Source organism: Salmo trutta, chromosome 10 (genome assembly GCF_901001165.1).
Source record: "Salmo trutta chromosome 10, fSalTru1.1, whole genome shotgun sequence".
In the NCBI taxonomy this organism is placed as follows: Eukaryota; Metazoa; Chordata; class Actinopteri; order Salmoniformes; family Salmonidae; genus Salmo; species Salmo trutta.
Window position 1 is genome coordinate 34,655,097 of NC_042966.1, and position 20,471 is coordinate 34,675,567.

Here is a 20,471-nt window from a genome sequence, read left to right on the forward strand (position 1 = left end):
TACCTAGATAAGCTAACAAAGGCCTGAAACCAATGTTATTGCCAGAGGTTTTCACAAGGACATCTCAGATGTCCACACAATCATCCTCAGTGTAAACCGTTCTCATTTGACATTTTAGTCATTTAGCAGACGCTCTGATACTGAGCGACAAGGGTTAAGTGCCTTGCTCAATCAAGATCACGTCAACAGATTTTTCACCTAGTCAGCTCAGGGATTTAAACCAGCAACCTTTCGGTGACTGGCCCAATGCTGTTAACTGCTAGGCTACCTACCTGTCTTCCTCCACATGCATAGCTTGAAACATATTTCTGGCACAGACGCCTGTGTCTGAATTAGTTTGATTGTTTGGATTAGAGACTGTGTCATAAAGACTGGGTGGCTCATGTTGCATATATTAAATAGTGTGGCATTTAAGAGATTGAGTCATATTACCTGCCAATCTATTTTACCCAGTAATAGCCTGTGTGTGGACAGCCATTGGTGAGCTAACAGAGGCTATGGCATTTTTAGAAGCTGTGGAAAACATACAGTATGTCTCATAGGTGAGGGAATCAAACCATTAGTGGTAAACATTACAGTGTGGGGGGGGGTTGCAGTTGTTGTCTCCAGTACCAACACAGAATTAAAGATTCATAAGCTGTTCAAGTTTTAAATGAGATAAACATGAAATGGCATGCAGAACAAGTGTAAGAGTGAACATCAGTGGACAGAACAATATGGGAAAATGAATGCTTCATGCCAGGCATCTTCCATGTGGCGCAGAGGTTTAAGGCACTACAAGGCGTCACTACAAATACGGATTCGATCCCGGGCTGTCTCGCAGCCGGCTGCGCCCGGGAGACCCATGAGGCGGCGCACAGTTGGCCCAGCGTCGTCCGGGTTAGAGGAGGGTTTGCTGGCCGGGATGTCCTTGTCCCATCGCGCTCTAGCGACTTCTGTGGTGAGCCAGGCACATGCACGGTTGCCAGTTGGACAGTGGGTCTGGATTCTGGGTTAAGCGAGCAGTGTGTCAAGAATCAGTGCGACTTGACAGTGTTGTGTTTCGGAGGATGCATGGCTCTCGACCTTCGCCTCTCCTGAGTCCATACGGGAGTTGCAGCGATGGGACAAAACTGTAACTACCAATTGGGGAGAAAAAGCGGTAAAAAAGAATATACACTACTGTTCAAAAGTTTGGGGTTGCTTGTTGACGTTGAGACTGGTGTTTTGCGGGTACTATTTAATGAAGCTGCCATTTTGAGCCTGTAATCAAACTCACAAATGCTGATGCTCCAGATACTCAACTAGTCTAAAGGAGGCCAGTTTTATTGCTTCCTTAATCAGCACAACAGTTTTCAGCTGTGCCAACATAATTGCAAAAGGGTTTACTAATAATGAATTAGCCTTTTAAAATGATAAACTTGGATTAGCTAACACAACGTGCCATTGGAAGACAGGAGTGATGGTTGCTGATAATGGGCCTCTGTATGCCTATGTAGATACGCCATAAAAATCTGCCGTTTCCAGCTACAATAGTCATTTACAACAACAACAAAAAATGTGCTACGTCTTTCAAAAACAAGGACATTTCTAAGTGACCCCAAACCTTTGAACGGTAGTGTATATAAAAAAAGGCATGACAGAGTATATACTCTAGTGGAAACAAGAACTGCGTACAACATTCTGGGAACATGCTACACTAGTAGTAGAGGGATGCCATTGGTAGCTAGGAAATATCTATGGTAAGTGTTTAATTTCAGTGACTAGTATGATTCATATCAGCCTTGAGAATGGGTGTCATTGAGAAAGGATTAAAAGCCTCCTGTGAAATGATTCTTGGATAGACGTGATGGATTAGGGCTGTACTACCATATTTTTACAGACTTTACAACTCTTAGCATGATGGGTTGAAAGAAGATTATAGGCAAACTAGGGTGGCAGGTAGCCTAGTGGTTAAGCGTGTTGGGCTAGTGACACGTGGTTGGTTCATATTCCCGAGCTGACTCTGTGAAAAATATGTTGAGCAAGGCACTTAATCCTAATCGCTCCTGTAAATCGCTCTGGATAAGAGCGTTTGCTAAATGACTCAAATGTAAATTTAGCTTATTTAACCCCATACTATTGAAGTAGGTTACTAGGTGTTTGTACCTAAATCTTATTGTCACAAATCAACAATAATGTCTTATTATCAAGAAAATATGATGTATCTGCTTGGTACTCTGTTCAGTAACACTTTTTTGGATTGTTAGAAGTTAGCTTACATTAGCTAAATTAGCAACATTAGCTACTTTCACTCTACTTATTTTTGGCAGCCTAATTATCTTGGCATGTGCATTAACGGGTCGGTACAACAAGTACCGGACAGCCATTTTGGAAGTAGAATCTGACCAGTCTGTACTAGCTCTAGGAAATAGAAAGTTGTGAGTGCCCCACATGCAGCTATACACATTTTGGGAAGCTTTATCTAAAATTGAATGTGGACACTAGAGATGTAAGCATCCAGGGAAAATCAGTTGGATTTAGTTCTACACTGTTTCTGTGACACGATCTCATCAGAATGTGCTTGTGTTTGATCCCAGTGAAGGCTGGGTCTTTGCTAAAGGGTCCTTGAACCGGTCTAGCAATGCTATGGTCCTTCTGTTGTTGTTCCCTGTTATTGTGTGCCTGATGTCATTGCCTTTTCTGCTGTGTAAAGCATTTTGTTTCATTTTATGAAAACTGTCTTTCTATGAAAACGGTTCACATTTGCGACATGACCACAGTACAAATCTGAGACCACTAACAATAATGCAAAGTACTTAATTATTTGATAACAATTACTAAATGTAATGTAACATTTCTCTCTTTGCAGGTTATCTGGCTTCATGTTGCCGTCACCTATTGTGAGCACAGGGTCAATAATGGCCCTTTGGTTCACAACAGATTTCGCTGTGAGTGCACAAGGATTTAAAGCAATTTATGAAGGTAAGACCTATTATTATTGATTATTTCTCCAATTAAAAACTTGTCTGAATTGATGTAAGAGAGGGTTAACAAAAAGGGTTAAACAAATATTTGTGTTAACAAAATGGTAATTGTCTATCTATTGACTTGTTTTTCTATTCTATATCGAGTTTTTTCAATGGCTAAGTTGGCGGTGGATTGTGATTGCTGCACCAGAGTAATTTGTTTGATTCCCCCATGGGCCACAGATCCTGAAAATAAAAAATATAAATGACTATGTTATTATTGTATTATAGGGTAATTCATGAATCGGTGTCTCAAAATCAGCATATTAATATGCTTTCAGAGAGCGGGGTGCATTTCGTATGATGAACACTGCTAAGTAGTGTGCACTTAACGTGCACCTCTTCAGGACATGTCAATTGGTTACTGTTTAAGCCTTGTGCAGAGAGTTTTACTGCCATAGATGTCGTTTGCTAAGCACATGTTTCAGTTTACAGTTTACATGATTAAACCTGTGGTTGATAGCTATGGCATTTCATGTGAGTTTCGGTTGACTGTATCAAACTAGGGTCATTACAAAGCCTGTCTAGTCTGTTTCACACAGTATACAGCACAAACCACAACATCTCATATATTTTCCATGAAGTCTAATATCACTGGAGTCTCAACTCACCCCCCCTTGTAAGAAAACATCTCTCAGGCTGGCATACACTGCAGCAAACTTCATGAGCCCTCATGAGACACTGGGACCTAGGCTATGAATGATGCACGAGCATGGCACTTTGCTCGTAAACCTTTGTAAGGATAAGCTTTCTTTTTTTTATTTTCCTCATTCTGAACATTTTCATCTCTAGGGATTCAGAGTTTTGTTATTGCTACAGGGTTTTGAGTGGATACCAAAACTCAATTCCCTAAATGGAATATCAATCTCGTTTGGTAACATCAATTGTTGCTGGTTGTGACAATGTCTGAAGTACTTTATGTTTTATTATGTGTAGAGTGAGAGAGTTCTTACTGTGAGTGATAATGAAATAATGAAGCATGATAGGCTAATCTAATGTTGGTTGTATCAGAACACTATTTCCTGATATCTTAACATACTGTTTTTGAATCAAATTTAAGTACTAGCCTAACCACTGCCTCAGAATTAGCTACAGCTGCTGTATGTTACAGCATGAATAAGATTAGCAAGATTGTGTTATCTTTACATTTGCTTCATTTCTCCACATAGAAGAAGAACTGTGTTGCATTCTAGGTTAACGTCAAATCTTATTTTTATTATGCATTAGTGGCTGCCCTCTCAGAACATTAATAGCCTATCCATCAGGTTGATGGAGTTTTAATATGGGCGTTTCTTCTGGTTGCCTGAATGGATTCCATTTAAGCTGACAAAGATCGATATTCCATGTAACCATTGGAGTCTAAATCGAAATTGACTGCAGATTTTGTCTTGGATTTTAGAGAATTCTGATACAGGCTATGATTTCATTGATGAAAGTGTCACAACCATTGTTATGATGGAGGGCGTTAATGGACCCCTCGAGTGTTGATAGTATTGATGGTGACTAAAGTTATTTTGGAAGCATTGTGTTTGTCATTTTCATTTTGTTGCAGTTGAAATTGAGATATGATGTCATCCAACTATGCAACCTGCAGGTTTTCCCAGCAGCCCTTAGTTTGTGATTTATGGGCCATTACACTTGAGTAATTGTAATCTATTTGCCTGCAGAGTCTTGATTGGTGCAGCAGTGTCTGCGAGATGGATTTATAACCTTGCAGCGTATTTCCCTCCCCGGATGCTCTTAGGAATCAGAAATAGCTATGTTTGCTAATTGGTTTACTATTGTTGAAGCTAATTGAGAACACAAACCTGTTCTGACAAGACAAAAGCTGTGTTTTGGAACCACGTTACGTGTTTTGGACCATCATTTCATGTTTTGGAACATTATTAGTATCTATGTTAAGCAGTTGGACTTATCTACCATCATTGTGCTCTGAAATCAAGGCAAATTGAGAGGATGAAAACCAATATTTCATCTTTGTGATCCCATTGTAATTCAATCATTGCCACTAATATAATTTTTTTTAATTAAGTATATTTCTTTAGACCTTTATTGGAAAGATTCAAATAAATGACAAGGACAAAATTCTGCAGCGGTGAGCAGACTCCATGAGGGTACTGCTCCAAAGATATAAATCAATTAATGTCTCAACATAAAGTGAAAACTTCAAATGGAGCCTGGGCCATCAAGTAGGTTGAGAGTCCAACCGATATTTAACCAAGCTTTGAAGATTCAGAATAGTGCTTTACGCCAGGAATAAGCTTTATATGAAATAATTGGGCTACTATGTTGTTGCAATTAGAAATATATTTTAGAGGTCCACAGTAGCATGCAAATATGCTATTTTACTCAGCCTTTTAGTCTTAAGGCTCTACGGGGACACACACTTAAAGTTAAAATACAGTCCAAGTTGAGCGACAACAATAATCTAAGAAGTGGCATCTCTCATATTAGACCAATGTAAAAATAGTGACTTTCCTCAAATGATTTTTGAAAAGATTACTTGGGAAAATACACAGGAGCCCCACCGGTTATCTGTTACACCTAGGTGTGAATCAATCTGTACTAGATAGTACAGAGAAAGTGCCCATGAACAACCCCTCTTCTGTTTGTTAGAGATATTGCTCCCCATAATACTAACTTCAACCAACAAAATGCCGTCTTCACTAAAGTTGGCAAACCTTGCTTGACTGGATGGATTTAAATCCATGTGCCACTTTAAATCATTCCTTTGAGTCTCTTGTCAAGGGATTTCTTTACCTTTCTTGAACAGTGCAACTTAAAAAATATCTGAATATTATTTGCTGGAAATATTCTCTGAGACAAAATACACAAAACAAAGAGGTGCACCTGGTGCAGGGGACAATGAAAGGCCAATCTAAAATGTGCAGTTTTGTCACAACACAATGCCACAGATGTCTCAAGTTTTGAGGGCGCGTGCAATTGACATTCTGACTGTAGGATTGTCCACCAGAGCTGTTGCCAGAGAATGTAATGTTCATTTCTCTGCCATAAGCCGCCTCCAACATCATTTTAGTGAATTTGGCAGTAAGTCCAACCGGCCTCACAACCGCTGACCATGTGTATGGTTTGCTGATGTAAACGTTGTGAACAGTGTGCCCCATGGTGGCGGTGGGGTTATGGTATGGGCAAGCATAAGCTACGGACAACAAACATAATTGCATTTATCGATGGCAATTTGAATGCACAGAGATAACGTGACGAGATCCTGATGCAAATTGTCGTGCCATTTATCCACCACCATCACCTCATGTTTCAGCATGATAATGCATGGCCCCATGTTGCAAGGATCTGTACACAATTCCTGGAAGCTGAAAATGTCCCAGTTCTTCCATGGCCTGCATACCAGACATGCCACCCATTGAGCAGGTTTGGGATGCTCTGGATCGACACGCATGACAGCGTGTTCCAGTTACTGCCAATATCCATCAACTTCGCACAGCCATTGAAGAGGAGTGGGACAACATTCACAGGCTACAATCAACAGCCTGATCAACTCTATGTGATGGAGATGTGTCGTGCTGCATGAGGCAAATGGTGGCCACACCAGATACTGACTGGTTTTCTGATCCATGCTCCTACCTTTTTATTTAAGGTATCTGTGACCAAAAGATGCATATCTAATTTGCAGGTCATGTGAAATCCATAGATTAGGGGACCTAATGAATTTACTTAAATTGACTGATTTCCTTATTTGAACTGTAACTCAGTAAAGTCTTTGAAATTGTTGCATGTTGTGTGTATATTTTTGTTCAGTATAGAAGGAACAAACAGCAACATCAGAGAGAATACAACCAAGCAGGAGAGGAAACATGGAACCCATTGTTTTAAATGCAAAGAGAATTATACGGCGGTATCAGTGTTTATCTTATATCAAACTGCCAAAAGGTTAAGCCTTCAACAAAATTATAATGTTGTATTGCAGTTGGTCGCAGCTTATGCATGTGCATGTATTGGTGTGTGGTGTGTGTAAATCTGTGAATGTTGGAGGCATAAAAAGCGACATGCTACATCAATAAAGCTTAGATACACAACCACACATACTGTAATTTACATTGGTTTCAGATCCCACAGAACAAGAGTCAAGCACTCAGCATTATTTGCCCCATTTACCATTATTTCTGTCCCGCCAAAAAAAAATGTTTTACAGGGGATCATTCTCAACAGGATCCTGTAAGCGAATTTCCCATTACATTAAAGGGGAATATAGGCCTGTTTACTATTTCCTTGAGGAGGATGTTTACTGCTGCATCTTGCTGATATTCTTCTTTTTGTTATGTACCTTATAAGGAATTCTATACCTCATGGGTATTTATATTGCAACAGCCTCGTTTAGAGCCATAATGATATTTCATATTGAAAAAAGCCTGAGAGGCAATAATCAAGTGCTGCAGAGCATTCGAAGGATAATAGACTATCGCCTGTGAAATAAAATGATGGCTTGGACATATTGGAAGGCCAATAGTGTGAGGTGAGCTAATCCCATTAATAGCCAAGCTATGAAACAGAAGTCATTTGAATGATAAAAGCACAGTGCACACAGATACTGTTAAACACCTTGAAGATGCGTGTGAATATTTAACACTCACAAGCCTTGGAGTTTTATCTACCATTTAGAAACACATTAATCCACATTATGTGAATGTATTGGTATTTACAGTATGGGGAAGAATCGACATTGGTATTCAGATCAATCAGCGCTGAGTGTTTGTGGTTTTAATGACAGATCCTTATATCGACTCTCAAGGACAAACTCCAAGACAGAGTGCCTTACATATCCAATAAAATTCAAGCTGCCTCTTGGAGTTAATGTTTTAAGTTGTTGCTGAAAAGCTGCTCACACCTTTACACTGATTTTGCTCATCCTTCTATCTGGGCCACCAGCCTAAGGGAGCTGCTTTAGTGAACTCCACAAGTCGAAAGGATTTGTAATATCAGAAAAAAGCATTTAATTTCTGTATCAAAATGTCTATATTTCTCTAAACTTTTTTGTGGATTTTTCATTTGATACCATAACCAATAATACAGTAGCTATGTTCAGATTGTCTCACTCCAAGCTGCAATAATATATAATAATATTCAAGTATATGTCAGAAAATGCCATGCCGAAATTGCAGAAATGAAAGCACTCCAGTTCTGAACTCATAGACTGATGTTCTGCTCATAGTGGAAATACACAATGATGTTAAATGTCCTACTCTTTGGCTCAGTCAACAGTGACCCTCATGGGCTCACCTATCCATAGAGGCCATGACAGATCAGTAGGGGTAAAAACCTTCAAGTGTCATCTGGGACCATGGACATTTCACATTCAGCAGGTGTAAAGAACTCTTGGCTCTGCTCTGGGTAACACGTTGTCCACATTTTAGACTGAAATTAAAAACATTTAAAAAAAATTTAAAGTAGTTGGTATAGATGGAAGTAGCATGTTGCATTAAAAAGAGAGGGACGCTCCCTTGAAACTGTGACTGAATGGACCAACAGTTTTCTGCAGAGTCATTCAAATGGCTCCAACTTTTAACTTGAGACGTTGATGTGAATTAGAAATCAAATGACCAAATACAAAGGGCTAGAGTCACTGTCGTAGGAGAGGGCGGCCTTTGGCACAATTTGAAAATATCTAATTTTTCTGTTGAATGTGTGTAAAAAAAAATTCTGTTAATCTATATATGTCTAAGGTCTCTCGCGCTGTCCAGAACGCATAGTAGTTGAATTGAGTTCTTGAGTTCATGGCCCTTTATCGAGGAATAACAAACAGATCCCACTGGGCACAGACGTCAATTCAACGTCTATTCCACATTAGTTCAATGTAATTGCTTTGCAATGACGTCGAAACAACGTTGATTCAACCAGTGTGTGCCCAGTAGGATGGTACCGTTATCTATTATCGAGGTATACCACTACAGAAACATTACAGAAAACCACTACAGAAACATTGAATGGAATTAATACATTTTATATGACTGCAGATTTTTTGTTCTTCATGTTCAAGCTGATCTCTATATTCCCTTTCATAATTAACAGTCTATCCATGTGTTTCCTCATGGGAAAAGCCAACCTGTAATACCAGTCTAGTTTCCAGGTATCCAGGTAGTCTAGTTTCCCCTCAGAATTGTGTGGAATTATGTCCTGCTCACTCTTTGTCAAAATAATGTCCACAACTTATTAACACATTAACACATTTGATGGTACTGTATATCTACACTGAGTATACCAAACATTAAGATAATATTGAGTTGCACCCCCCCTCTACAGTATTGAATGCATTCCACAAGGATACTGGCCCATGTTGACTTCAATGCTTCCCACAGTTGTGTCAAGTTTGAGTGGATATCCTTTGGGTGGTGGACCATTCTTGATACACACAGGAAACTGAGCGTGAAAACCCCAGGAGCGTTGCAGTTCTTGACACGACACAAACCGGTGCGCCTAGCACCAACTACCATAACCCATTCAAAGGCACTTCAAACTTTTGTCTTGCCTGTTCACCTTCTGAATGATACACATACACAATCCATGTCTCAATTGTCTCAAGGCTTAAAAATTCTTCTTTAACCTGTCTAATCAACAGCCAATGGAATCGCGTCGCGCGAAATACAAAACCTCATAAATGCTATAACTTCAATTTCTCAAACATATGACTATTTTACACCATTTTATAGATACACCTCTCCTGAATTGAACCACGTTGTCCGATTTCAAAAAGGCTTTACAGTAAAAGCAAAACATTAGATTATGTCAGGAGAGTACCCTGCCAAAAAAAAATCACTGCCATTTTCAAAGCAACTAGATGCATCACAAATACCCAAAACACAGCTAAATGCAGCACTAACCTTTGACAATCTTCATCAGATGACACTCCTAGGACATCATGTTACACAATACATGCATTTTTTGTTCGAAAAAGTTCATATTTATATATAAAAACAGCATTTTACATCGGCGCGTGACGTTCAGAAAATATTTTCCCTCAAATGCTTCCGGTGAATCAGCGCTACAATTTACAAAATTACTATTCGAAAACATTGGTAAAATGTAATATTGTCATTCAAAGAATTATAGATTAAAATCTCGTGAATGCAACCGCATTGCCAGATTTAAAAATAACTTTACTGGGAAATCACACTTTGCAATAAACGACGTGGTATGCTCAGAAAAATAGGCTAGGCGATACATGTTAGCGCCATCTTGGAACCATCTAATATCAAAAATACTATCGTAAATATTCCCTTACCTTTAATTATCTTCATCAGAAGGCACTTCAAGGAATCCCATGTCCACAACAAATGTAGTTTTGTTCGAAAAAGTTAATAATTTATGTCCCAATAGTTCCTTCTTGTTAGCGCGTTCCAAAGGCTACTCATAATGTACTGAAGCGTGCGGGACTTGTCGTCATGAATGTGCAAAAAATATATATTTAAGTTCGTTCAAACATGTCAAACGTTGTATAACATAAATCTTTAGGGCCTTTTTCAACCAGAGCTTCAATAATATTCAAGGCGGACGATTGTATTGTCTTACTAAACGTTTCGAAAGGGAAGGGTAGCCATGGGCGCCCGCGTCATAGTAGTAAATGGCCCTCCCCCTGTGACCAACTTCCCAAGCCTCTCTTTGGGTCAGTTTCTACCATAGAAGACTCAAACCACTTTGTAAAGACTGTCGACATCTAGTGGAAGCCTTAGGAAGTGCTAAATGATTAATACGTCCCACACATCAGATTTCCATTTCCTGTTAAGATTTGTCTCAGGGTTTTGACTGCCATATGAGTTCTGTTATACTCACAGACACCATTCAAACTGTTTTAGAAACTTTAGAGTGTTTTCTATCCAATATGCATATTCTAGTTACTGGGCAGGAGTAGTAACCAGATTAAATCGGGTACGTTTTTTATCCGGCCGTGCAAATACTGCCCCCTATCCCCAACATCCTAAATACTGCCCCCTATCCTATCCCCTAACCTCCTCCCCTTTATCTACACTGACTGAAGTTTAAAAATGTTTTACCCCTTTTTCCCCAATTTCGTGGTATCCAAATGGTAGATACAGTCTTGTCCCATCACTACAATTCCTGTACGGCCTCGGGAGAGGCGAAGGTCGAGAGCTTTGCTGTTCTCTGGGGAGATACATCTAGCTAGCTATGTCAGACATTGGCTAGGCCATCAGAAGCTAGATAAAGGCATCTGCCATTCAACTGTATTGGGGCAAAACTGTGGAGTGACAGTGGAATCAACAAATCACATTTTGACTTAATGGGTGGGACCGTATTTACAAAAATATATGGACACTGCCTTCATGAAGGCCAACAGGTCACTAGGCAATAGCGAGCATTAGTTTCCCCAGGGTCTAGCTAGCTAGCTTTTGTTGTCGGCTAGTTTTCAGCGGCTGGAGCAGGTGGCCTTCCCTGTGGCTCAGTTGTTAGAGCATGGTGTTTACAATGCCAGCATGGTGTGTGCAACGCCAGGGTTGTGGGTTTGATTCCCACGGGGGGCCAGTACAAAAAAAAAAAAATTAAACTAAAAAAATGTATGAAATGAAATGTATGCATTCACTACTGTAAGTTGCTCTGGATAAGAGCGTCTGCTAAATGACTAAAATGTACATGTAAAAAAATGTGTTATCAAAGAGGATGTTGTTGCTAACTCGATAGCTTCTCCCTTTTCAAGAATAACTTTCAAAGTTAGGCTTCAAACGATCATCATCTGATGAGTGGAATTGTGTTTTTTATTTCGGTGCGCTTGTTGTTGTTAGCCATCTCTTTGAAAAAAAGTTTATGAGTGTGAAACATTGTTGCATTTCAATAGGAACTGACTGCATTTTAGCAACATGAAATCTTATTCAAATTTGTTCAAATCTGCACAGGAAGAATATGACATTAAAAAAATATATATTCTGACAAGTGACCACTTAGATATGGAAATGTTCACGTTTTCATAAATTATTAGAATGTTTGGGACTTTTTTGAAAATTCTATTGCGGCTGTGCATTTGGACAATTAATAGACGCTGTAGTAAATAAACCAGTTTTTTTTATATATCATGTGTTGGTCATTGTTGCGTGTTCTGTCGTTGTAAGTCATTGGGAAAGGGAAAATGGGATACCTAGTCAGTTGTGCATCTGAATGCCTTCAACTAAAATGTGTCTTCCGCATTTAACCCAACCCCTCTGAATCAGAGACGTGCGGGGGGCTGCCTTAATCGACATCCACATCTTTGGCGCCCGGGGAACAGTGGGTTAACTGCCTTGCTCAGGGGCAGAACGACAGATCTTTAATTTGTCAACTTGAGGATTCGATCAGAAACCTTTTGGTTACTGGCCCAACGCTCCATTGATGATGCATGCTGTGTTAAAACAATTTCCCAAATTGGGATTAATAAAGTAATACTCTACTCTCTCTACGCTCTCCAAAAACGTCTGTCTTGTCCAGGACCGGAGTCTACACAGACATGTGCTATAGCCAATCAGAGCTACAGTATGCCTTTATACAAACAAGCCATTTGCCACACGAGCCTGCCATCATTCACTTTGAACTACACTGTGTTTACAGGAAGTTGCAACAGCACGACTTTAGATCATTAGAACACATTCGCCAAAAGCCACAAAATACACATGAAGGAATTTCTGCAAATATGTAAACACCATGGGAGTCCTCTTACATTTTGGAACTTTACAGTCCTATTAATCAAACAACCATGAAAAGGTAGGCTCTCTCTCCCTCAGTTATGCACATCAACAACAACAAGATCAACAACTAATGTTAGCCAGAGCAAGATGAGCTAAAATTTAATGAAGGAACATTAGATAAACCCTCTCAAACGGTTTGAGCTATTTGGCCATCAAAATTGCACAGATAAACGATGGGGAATTGTAGCTTCCTCGTCCTTCTGCATCTTGACTGCCAATGCATGCTTGTCCCAAACAAGCAACTGCCATGACTCTCCTGTGAGGATCCAAGGATCAGGTTACTGTGGATCAGTGTTCAATAGAGCCCTCTCACCCGCTTGGTCAATCGTATATTGTAATGCAGCAGACCGAATCCTTTTGGTTTCTAGTTTGGGGGATTGGAATGTCTTTGTGATTTATGAAGAGTTTGCCGCCAAGAACTACAACATCAAACAATGGACACCGGGACAATATATTTCAAGATCTGAATGGAGATGGAATATGGCAAATGTAATTATATGAAAATGTATAAAGACGTTATAACGGAAACATTGTAACTTCAAAAGCTTTTACAATGTGTATATCAGATTTACATACTTTATGTTGTGTAGAAAATATCCAGGATAAAGAGGATGTTTTTGTGATGATAAGATTGTGATTTTAGTTCTCTAACAAGATCATAGTAAATTGTGATACCTTGCCTCGTAACCAGCCACACCCCAGGGAGCCCAGAGAGCGTGTAACCAATGACGTAAACACCCCCTTTTTACCCGAGGGTATAAAGCATTTGAGTTATGAATTAACATATCAGACTAAAATGGACCACAGCTGCAGCAAGGTCTACAATAGTCCACGACCGCAGAACGCAACACGAGGTTGAAGAAGACAAAAGAACCTCCGGTTATTCTCTTTAAATCATCGTGTCCTACACTGCTTTCATGACCACTCTGGGATCAACGACACAGATGATTAGCCATCCTCAGGAGACCACTCTTCCAGAACGAGTGCAAGTAAACAGACAACTAAGAAGGACATTGTGACCTCTTGTGGACAATCAGAGACTTACACCTGAAAACGAAAGACAAGGCCATCTGAAGAGGGCCCAACAGAGATACACAAGGAAGACCTTCAACACGTAAGTACATTGTTACATTACTTCTTACCCAAAGGAACAGCAGTTCAGGGCAAGGTATTATGGCTAAACTAAGCGTAGTTTACAAATGTATCCAAGTGTTGCTTCTCTTTCTCTCTCGCTCTCTCTCTATTTCTCTCTTTTTAAATCTCCATCTTGCGTAACAAGTGTCATATTGTGTTACTCCGCTAGGGACTTGCTGTTGTCGTATTAATTTTCCAATCAATAACCTATACCGTGTGTGTATCCTATGTTATCATTTAGTGTTAGTAAATAAATAATCAAATCAATATGTGTCTTACGGAATGATCAGTGAGACCCGGGTTTGTGCAGATTTACAAAGTCTACGACATTCAGAATGAGACTGATATGAGGAAATGATTAATTATTGACTGTTATGATATCTATATATTCTTGAGTTAATTCGGGAGATGGCAACTCATTAAAGAAAGGGGTGTATATATTTGGCCTGGTGAAGTGGTTTTATGTGCTGACTGAATGGAAGCTGATTAGGAGTTTTTTACTCCACTGGTCTCGGCTGGTCTCGGGAAGAAAGACAAGTCCTCACTGTCTGAGAGGAGTCAATACCGAGTACAAATGTATCCGACACCGAGACAAGACCGAGACACTCAATATGTGGTCTGGAGTCCGGACTCACTACAAAACTTGTATGCACTGTTGCAGCCTCTCCAATATCCTATGCCAATGCTTTCTTACTTCGCAGCCACACACTGGCATATGTGAAATACATTACCTTATGTTTAATTGCAGAACCTTCTCACCCCGTCACCCTCATAAGCTAATGTATGTTAAGCAGTGTGGGATCCGTAGTCTAAGCGCATTTCTTCCTCTGTCTGCTGGGTGGCCCCTCTACATTAATGTAAATAATAGCCAAAATATGACATCTACAGTGTTCCATGCTTAATTATTGAATTATTGACTTATTGTCATAACCTTCACGATTAATTATGTGTTGATGACTTATTCTATACTCAAAAGACAGATGTTTTGGAACGTTTCTGGGAAGGCCTCGGCCCACAAAAAGGAGCTCAATATTTTTTGCCATTTTATTTTGAAATTAGAATTTTTCAAAGCCTGTAGGCTACTTATAAACATTGATTCTGTGGTATTACTTAATAGCCTGCCAAGCATAATCACTTCTTACAATTTTCTATAACATTAGCCAAAAATAAAAAGGACAATTGATGTCTGAAACGTTTAAGATGTCCCCCATTGTCACGTCCTGACCAGTAAAGGGGTTATTTGTTATTGTAGTTTGGTCAGGACGTGGCAGGGGGGTGTTTGTTTTATGTGGTTCGGGGTTTGTTGGGATATGTGTTTATTGTAGAGGGGTATTTGTTTAGAGTATTCCGGGGTTTTTGGTTATGTTCTATGTTTTGTATTTCTATACTCTGTCTATGTTGTGTATTTCTCTGTGTTGGCCTGGTATGGCTCTCAATCAGGAACAGCTGTACTTCGTTGTTGCTGATTGGGAGTCATACTTAGGTAGCCCTGTTTTTCACCTGTCCTTTGTGGGAAGTTGTTTTTGCATAGCTGTGTGTGTAGCCTGCAATAGTGTGCGTTCGTTCGTTTGTTTTCTTGTTTTGTTTTTTGTTAAGTGTTCAATAAAGTTAAGATGAGCACTCAACCCGCTGCGCCTTGGTCCACTTCATACGATGGCCGTTACAGAACTTCCCACCACAAACGGACCAAGCAGCGGGGTAAGGAGCTAGAAAGGAGTTATTTTGAGTCATGGACTTGGGAGGAGATTTTTGCCGGAGAGGGACCATGGAGGAAGGCTGGAGAGGACCGGGACTGTTATATTGGAACACGACTGGCATGGAAGCCTGAGAGGCAGCCCCAATAATTGTTTTGGGGGGGGCACACGGGTAGTTTGGCTGGGCCAGGGTTAAGCCCCAAGCCAACTCCCCATGCTTACCGGAGGCAGCATGTACTGGTCAGTCCCCGTGCTATGGGGTGATGCGCACGGCGTCGAGGCCGAGCATTTGCCAGGGGGAAGCGGGCATCCAGCCAGTAAGGGTGGTGCCAGTACTGCGCTCGAGACCACCAGTGCACCTTCACGGCCCAGTGTATCCTGTTCCCGCTCCTCGCACTAGCCCTGAGGTACATGTATCCAGTCTGGCGTCTCCAAAGCCAGCACCACGCACCAGGCCTTCAGTGCGTCAGCCCAGTCCAGGATGTCCTGTTCCCGCTCCTCGCACTAGCCTTAGGGTGCGTGTCTCCAGTCTGGTACCTCCACTACCAGCACCACGCACCAGGCCTCCAGTGCGTCAGCCCAGTCCAACTCGTCCTGTTCCTGCTCCTCGCACTAGCCCTGAGGTGCGTGTTTCCATTCTGGCACCTCCAAAGCCGGCACCAGGCCTCCAGTGCGTCAGCCCAGTTCAGCACGTCCTGTTCCTGCTCCTCGCACTAGCATTGGGGTGCGTGTCTCCAGTCTGGTACTTCCAGTACCAGCCCCACGCACCAGGCCTCCAGTGCGTCAGCCCAGTCCAGCTCGTCCTACTCCTGCTCCTCGCACTAGCCCTGAGGTGCGTGTTTCCAGTCTGGCACTTCCAAAGCCGGCACCATGCACCAGGCTTTCAGTGCGCAGTCCTCGTCCAGAGTGTCAGGAAACAGTGCCCCGTCCAGAGTGTCCGGCGACAGTGCCCCGTCCAGAGTGTCTGGCGACAGTGCCCCGTCCAGAGTGTCCGGCGACAGTGCCTCGTCCAGAGTGTCCGGCGACAGTGCCCCGTAGAGAGACGGCCCACAGTCCGGAACCGAGAGAGACGGCCCACAGTCCGGAACCGAGAGAGACGGCCCACAGTCCGGAACCGAGAGAGACGGCCCACAGTCCGGAGCTCCCAGAGTCGCCATACAGTCCGGAGCTCCCAGAGTCGCCCTTCAGCCCGAGGTCTAATGCGACGCGCTTCAGCCCGAGGTCTACAGCGACGCGCTTCAGCCCGAGGTATTCAGCGGGGGTGGACAGGTTAGGTGGGGGACTAAGGCCAGAGCCTGAGCCACCTCCACAGTAGGAGGATTGGGGAAGGGGGGGTGTAGCACGGGAACCGTCGGTGACGGTAGCCACCCTCCCTTCCCTCCCTTTAGTTTGGGGGGTTTATTTTTGTGTTTATTTTTTGTGTGAGGTGCATCCGGGGTCTGCACCTTTGGGGGGGGGGGGGGGGGGGGGGGTACTGTCACGTCCTGACCAGTAAAGGGGTTATTTGTTATTGTAGTTTGGTCAGGACGTGGCAGGGGGTGTTGTTTTATGTGGTTCGGGGTTTGTTGGGATATGTGTTTATTGTAGAGGGGTGTTTGTTTAGAGTATTCCGGGGTTTTTGGTTATGTTCTATGTTTTGTATTTCTATGCTCTGTCTATGTTGTATATTTCTTTGTGTTGGCCTGGTGTGGCTTTTAATCAGGAACAGCTGTACTTCGTTGTTGCTGATTGGGAGTCATACTTAGGTAGCCCTGTTTTCACCTGTCCTTTGTGGAAAGTTGTTTTTGCATAGCTGTGTGTGTAGCCTGCAATACTGTGCGTTCGTTCGTTTTCTTGTTTTGTTTTTTTGTTAAGTGTTCAATAAAGTTAAGATGAGCACTCAACCCACTGCGCCTTGGTCCACTTCATACGACAGCCGTTACACCCATGAAGATAAAGGAAAATATCCCGCAGTTGTTTAGATTTTTTTAAGTGCCTTTCTGACAGAATTATCTCCCAGATTTATCCTTATGGAAGATTATCTTCCATAATTTCCTCCCACATTAACAAACATTTAACTTTCTACTGCGAGATAAAACAGCATTAAAAAAAATGATCAGTAATGTCAAGCACAGTACCTCTTGCACAGTGCAGTGTTGGTTAAAACAAGATTGTGTTGATTTTTCGTGCAGGCTCAATGGCACTTCTAAAATACTCAAATCGATCAAATTCCTGACATCTGGTCAAACAACATATTTTTCTGCAATATAGCATGACTGTACAACCTCACAGTCTGAACCACCCTCCACTCTTTGCTATTCTCTCATTTAAATATCATGGGCTTATTAATAATACTTTTTAATAAATTACCAATAAGTATTCAGCCATAAAAAGTACAGAATATATAACATATCTGTTTTGCTGTCTGGTGAGTATTACTGTAATTATGTTATCCTTTAAGGTATTATTAAAGCTTCAAATAAGTCACGCATATTGTAATTCTTACGAAATCAGTTAAATGGTTTAATCACTATTGACCTGCAGTATCTTTAAAACTCGGTGAGAAAATTAATGGAAGCTGATATCTTAGACTTTTAGAATGAATCATGCTGTTGCATTTAACTGACAGGTATGGTCAATGAGATGCAAGGACACAAACACCCTTCAATTTGAGTGTATAGTGCCAAGTATTCTGATTCCATATTCATACATATATTCATCACATCTCCCTTTAAACTCACCATAAAAGTATTACCTACTGTACCTACAAAGGATATATTTTAAATATTTCAGGAACACCTTGGTACTTTATTGCTGTAATGTAAAAGCACTGGATTTCAAAAGGTCTAATCAAATGTAACATTAAATTAAACATAATTAAACATTATACTTTTATAATCATGAATGCAATGTCTCATACGTCTCAGAACACTTTGAAATCCTTTACAGGGTACACTAGGTTGTCAAGTGTCAGGTCCAAATTTGGTTAATTAAGTGTTCCGAAGGGTACTGGTTGATTGTAATATTGATGCCAGAGGCAATCAATGTTTGAGCAAGGGTGACATTTGGGAAATAAGGAAGTGAGCCATATTCCTGATAGGATAGAGTGGTTGACTGGTGTTGACTCAGACTACAGTGGTGTGTTGAAGGGATGATAGCTAAACAGAGGTGAATAATGTTTGTATTCAGTATAAATTAATAACTTAAAATGTGTGTATCATTTCTCATCAAAACTGTCTGTGTTGACACAAAATGATGTCATTTCAGTAATTTCACTAAAGCCAGTTCCAAAGAACATAATGTAAAAAAAAATATTTTAAAGACACCAACATGTCAAAAGATATACAGTATAATTCAGGAAAAGATAACATTCTGCCGCGTCTGCGTTAATAATCCATTACTTCCAGCGTCAGGTGGACTCTGGGAATTGAAGTGAATTCTGAAAACAACTCAGAGTCTGTTAGTCTGAAAGAGATGTCAGATGGGAAGGCCTAATGGATAGAGGTCTCAATGTATATGTACGTAGTGACCCTGTTGGAAATGGATCAGCTGCAAATGGAGACCAGGGTGTGTACTCACTTGCATTGCATTCTGAGTAAACACACAAATCCCCAGTGTAAACCCTCTCCGTAAGCTAACATCTTATCGCTACCTGATTTAGCTTGTAGAGTCGTGGACTTAGTCATGGAAGAGTGGAGGAAATGAACATTCTTATCAGCTATGCATAGACTGATCTAGAGAATTAAAATATACTTGGGCTATTTGAGCTGGGACACCACATAAAAATAATTAGAAATGGAGCACTTTATTGGGAAAATAAAATATTTTTTTATTTTTCAGATTATCTGTTGTAATGCACTCCTCAGAGCAACTGTGATTAGACGCGTATTGAACTAGATTCTAAATTGAACGAGATAAACGACACTAGAGGATTGTTGCTCTACAGTGGCACTAATGTTATGCACCAGTTATACTCTACATTGGTTAATATTTTCCCTGGCAACAAAAACAAGGGCCTGGCATATTTGTCACAGAAACGGGTCCACTGGGTTTTGCAATTGCTTTATGTGGAAGAAGTTACTTTGTTTCAATGAAAAATCAATGCTACGAGCTGATTATATCTGGATCTTGGCTCAGGATTAAAGCCCTTTAGAGATATTCACAAACCACCCCAGACAGCACTCCCGCCCCCCCCACCCCCCATCCTCTCCCTTTAAGATCTACTTTACCACATCACTTCCTTATTTGTATGCTTGCTATAGGACACCATTCCAATTATATCAAAAGACTAAACACTTTGACAAAAGCAATATTCATCCGTGTATTGCTCTGTATCCTCTGTTTAGATCTTGCTTTCCTTTGGAATAGTAGCACCCAAAGAGGAGATCATTTTGACACTTCCTCTGCAAAATAAATACATGAATAGTTAAGAGGAAGAAACACACAATGCACTCCTTAGATCAGATCAAAGCAAATCAAATTTTATTTGTCACATGCTCCGAATACAACAGGTGTAGACCCTACCGTGAAAATGCTTATTTACAAGCCCTTAACTAACAATGGAGTACAAGAAATAGAGTTCTATAAAATATTTACTAAATAAACTAAAGTAAAAAATAAATAAATCGAATCAAAAAGTAACGCAGGAAATGTACATAACAATAACGAGGCTATATACAACGGGTACCGGTCCCGAGTCAAAAGCTTTTGGTAATGTTTTGAAGTTTTGGTTTGTAGTAACCTATACATTAATTAAACCACATTAAAAAAAATGGAACAGCTGAGTATGAAATCAGGTAAAGCAAAAACAAACATGTAGATTTCTATAACTTGTCTAATTGAATAGAGCCAAAACACAGGAGAAGGGGAAATGTAACCCCTCGACAGGACGTCATTACGAATGCAAGGACTTGATAGTTAAACATATTTTGAAGATATACATTGTTTATTTCCAATGACTCGCATGACAAACAAAG

General features: G+C 40.7%; 1 protein-coding gene across 1 annotated transcript in view; it reads left to right on the top strand.

Annotated features, from left to right (window-relative positions):
* LOC115200882 (CUB and sushi domain-containing protein 1) overlaps positions 1–20,471 on the top strand; it is a 509,589-nt gene that overhangs the window by 232,670 nt on the left and 256,448 nt on the right. The window contains exon 3 of the mRNA XM_029763998.1: positions 2,831–2,943. Coding sequence (XP_029619858.1) covers positions 2,831–2,943 — 113 coding nt within the window. The remainder of the gene's footprint in view (positions 1–2,830; positions 2,944–20,471) is intronic.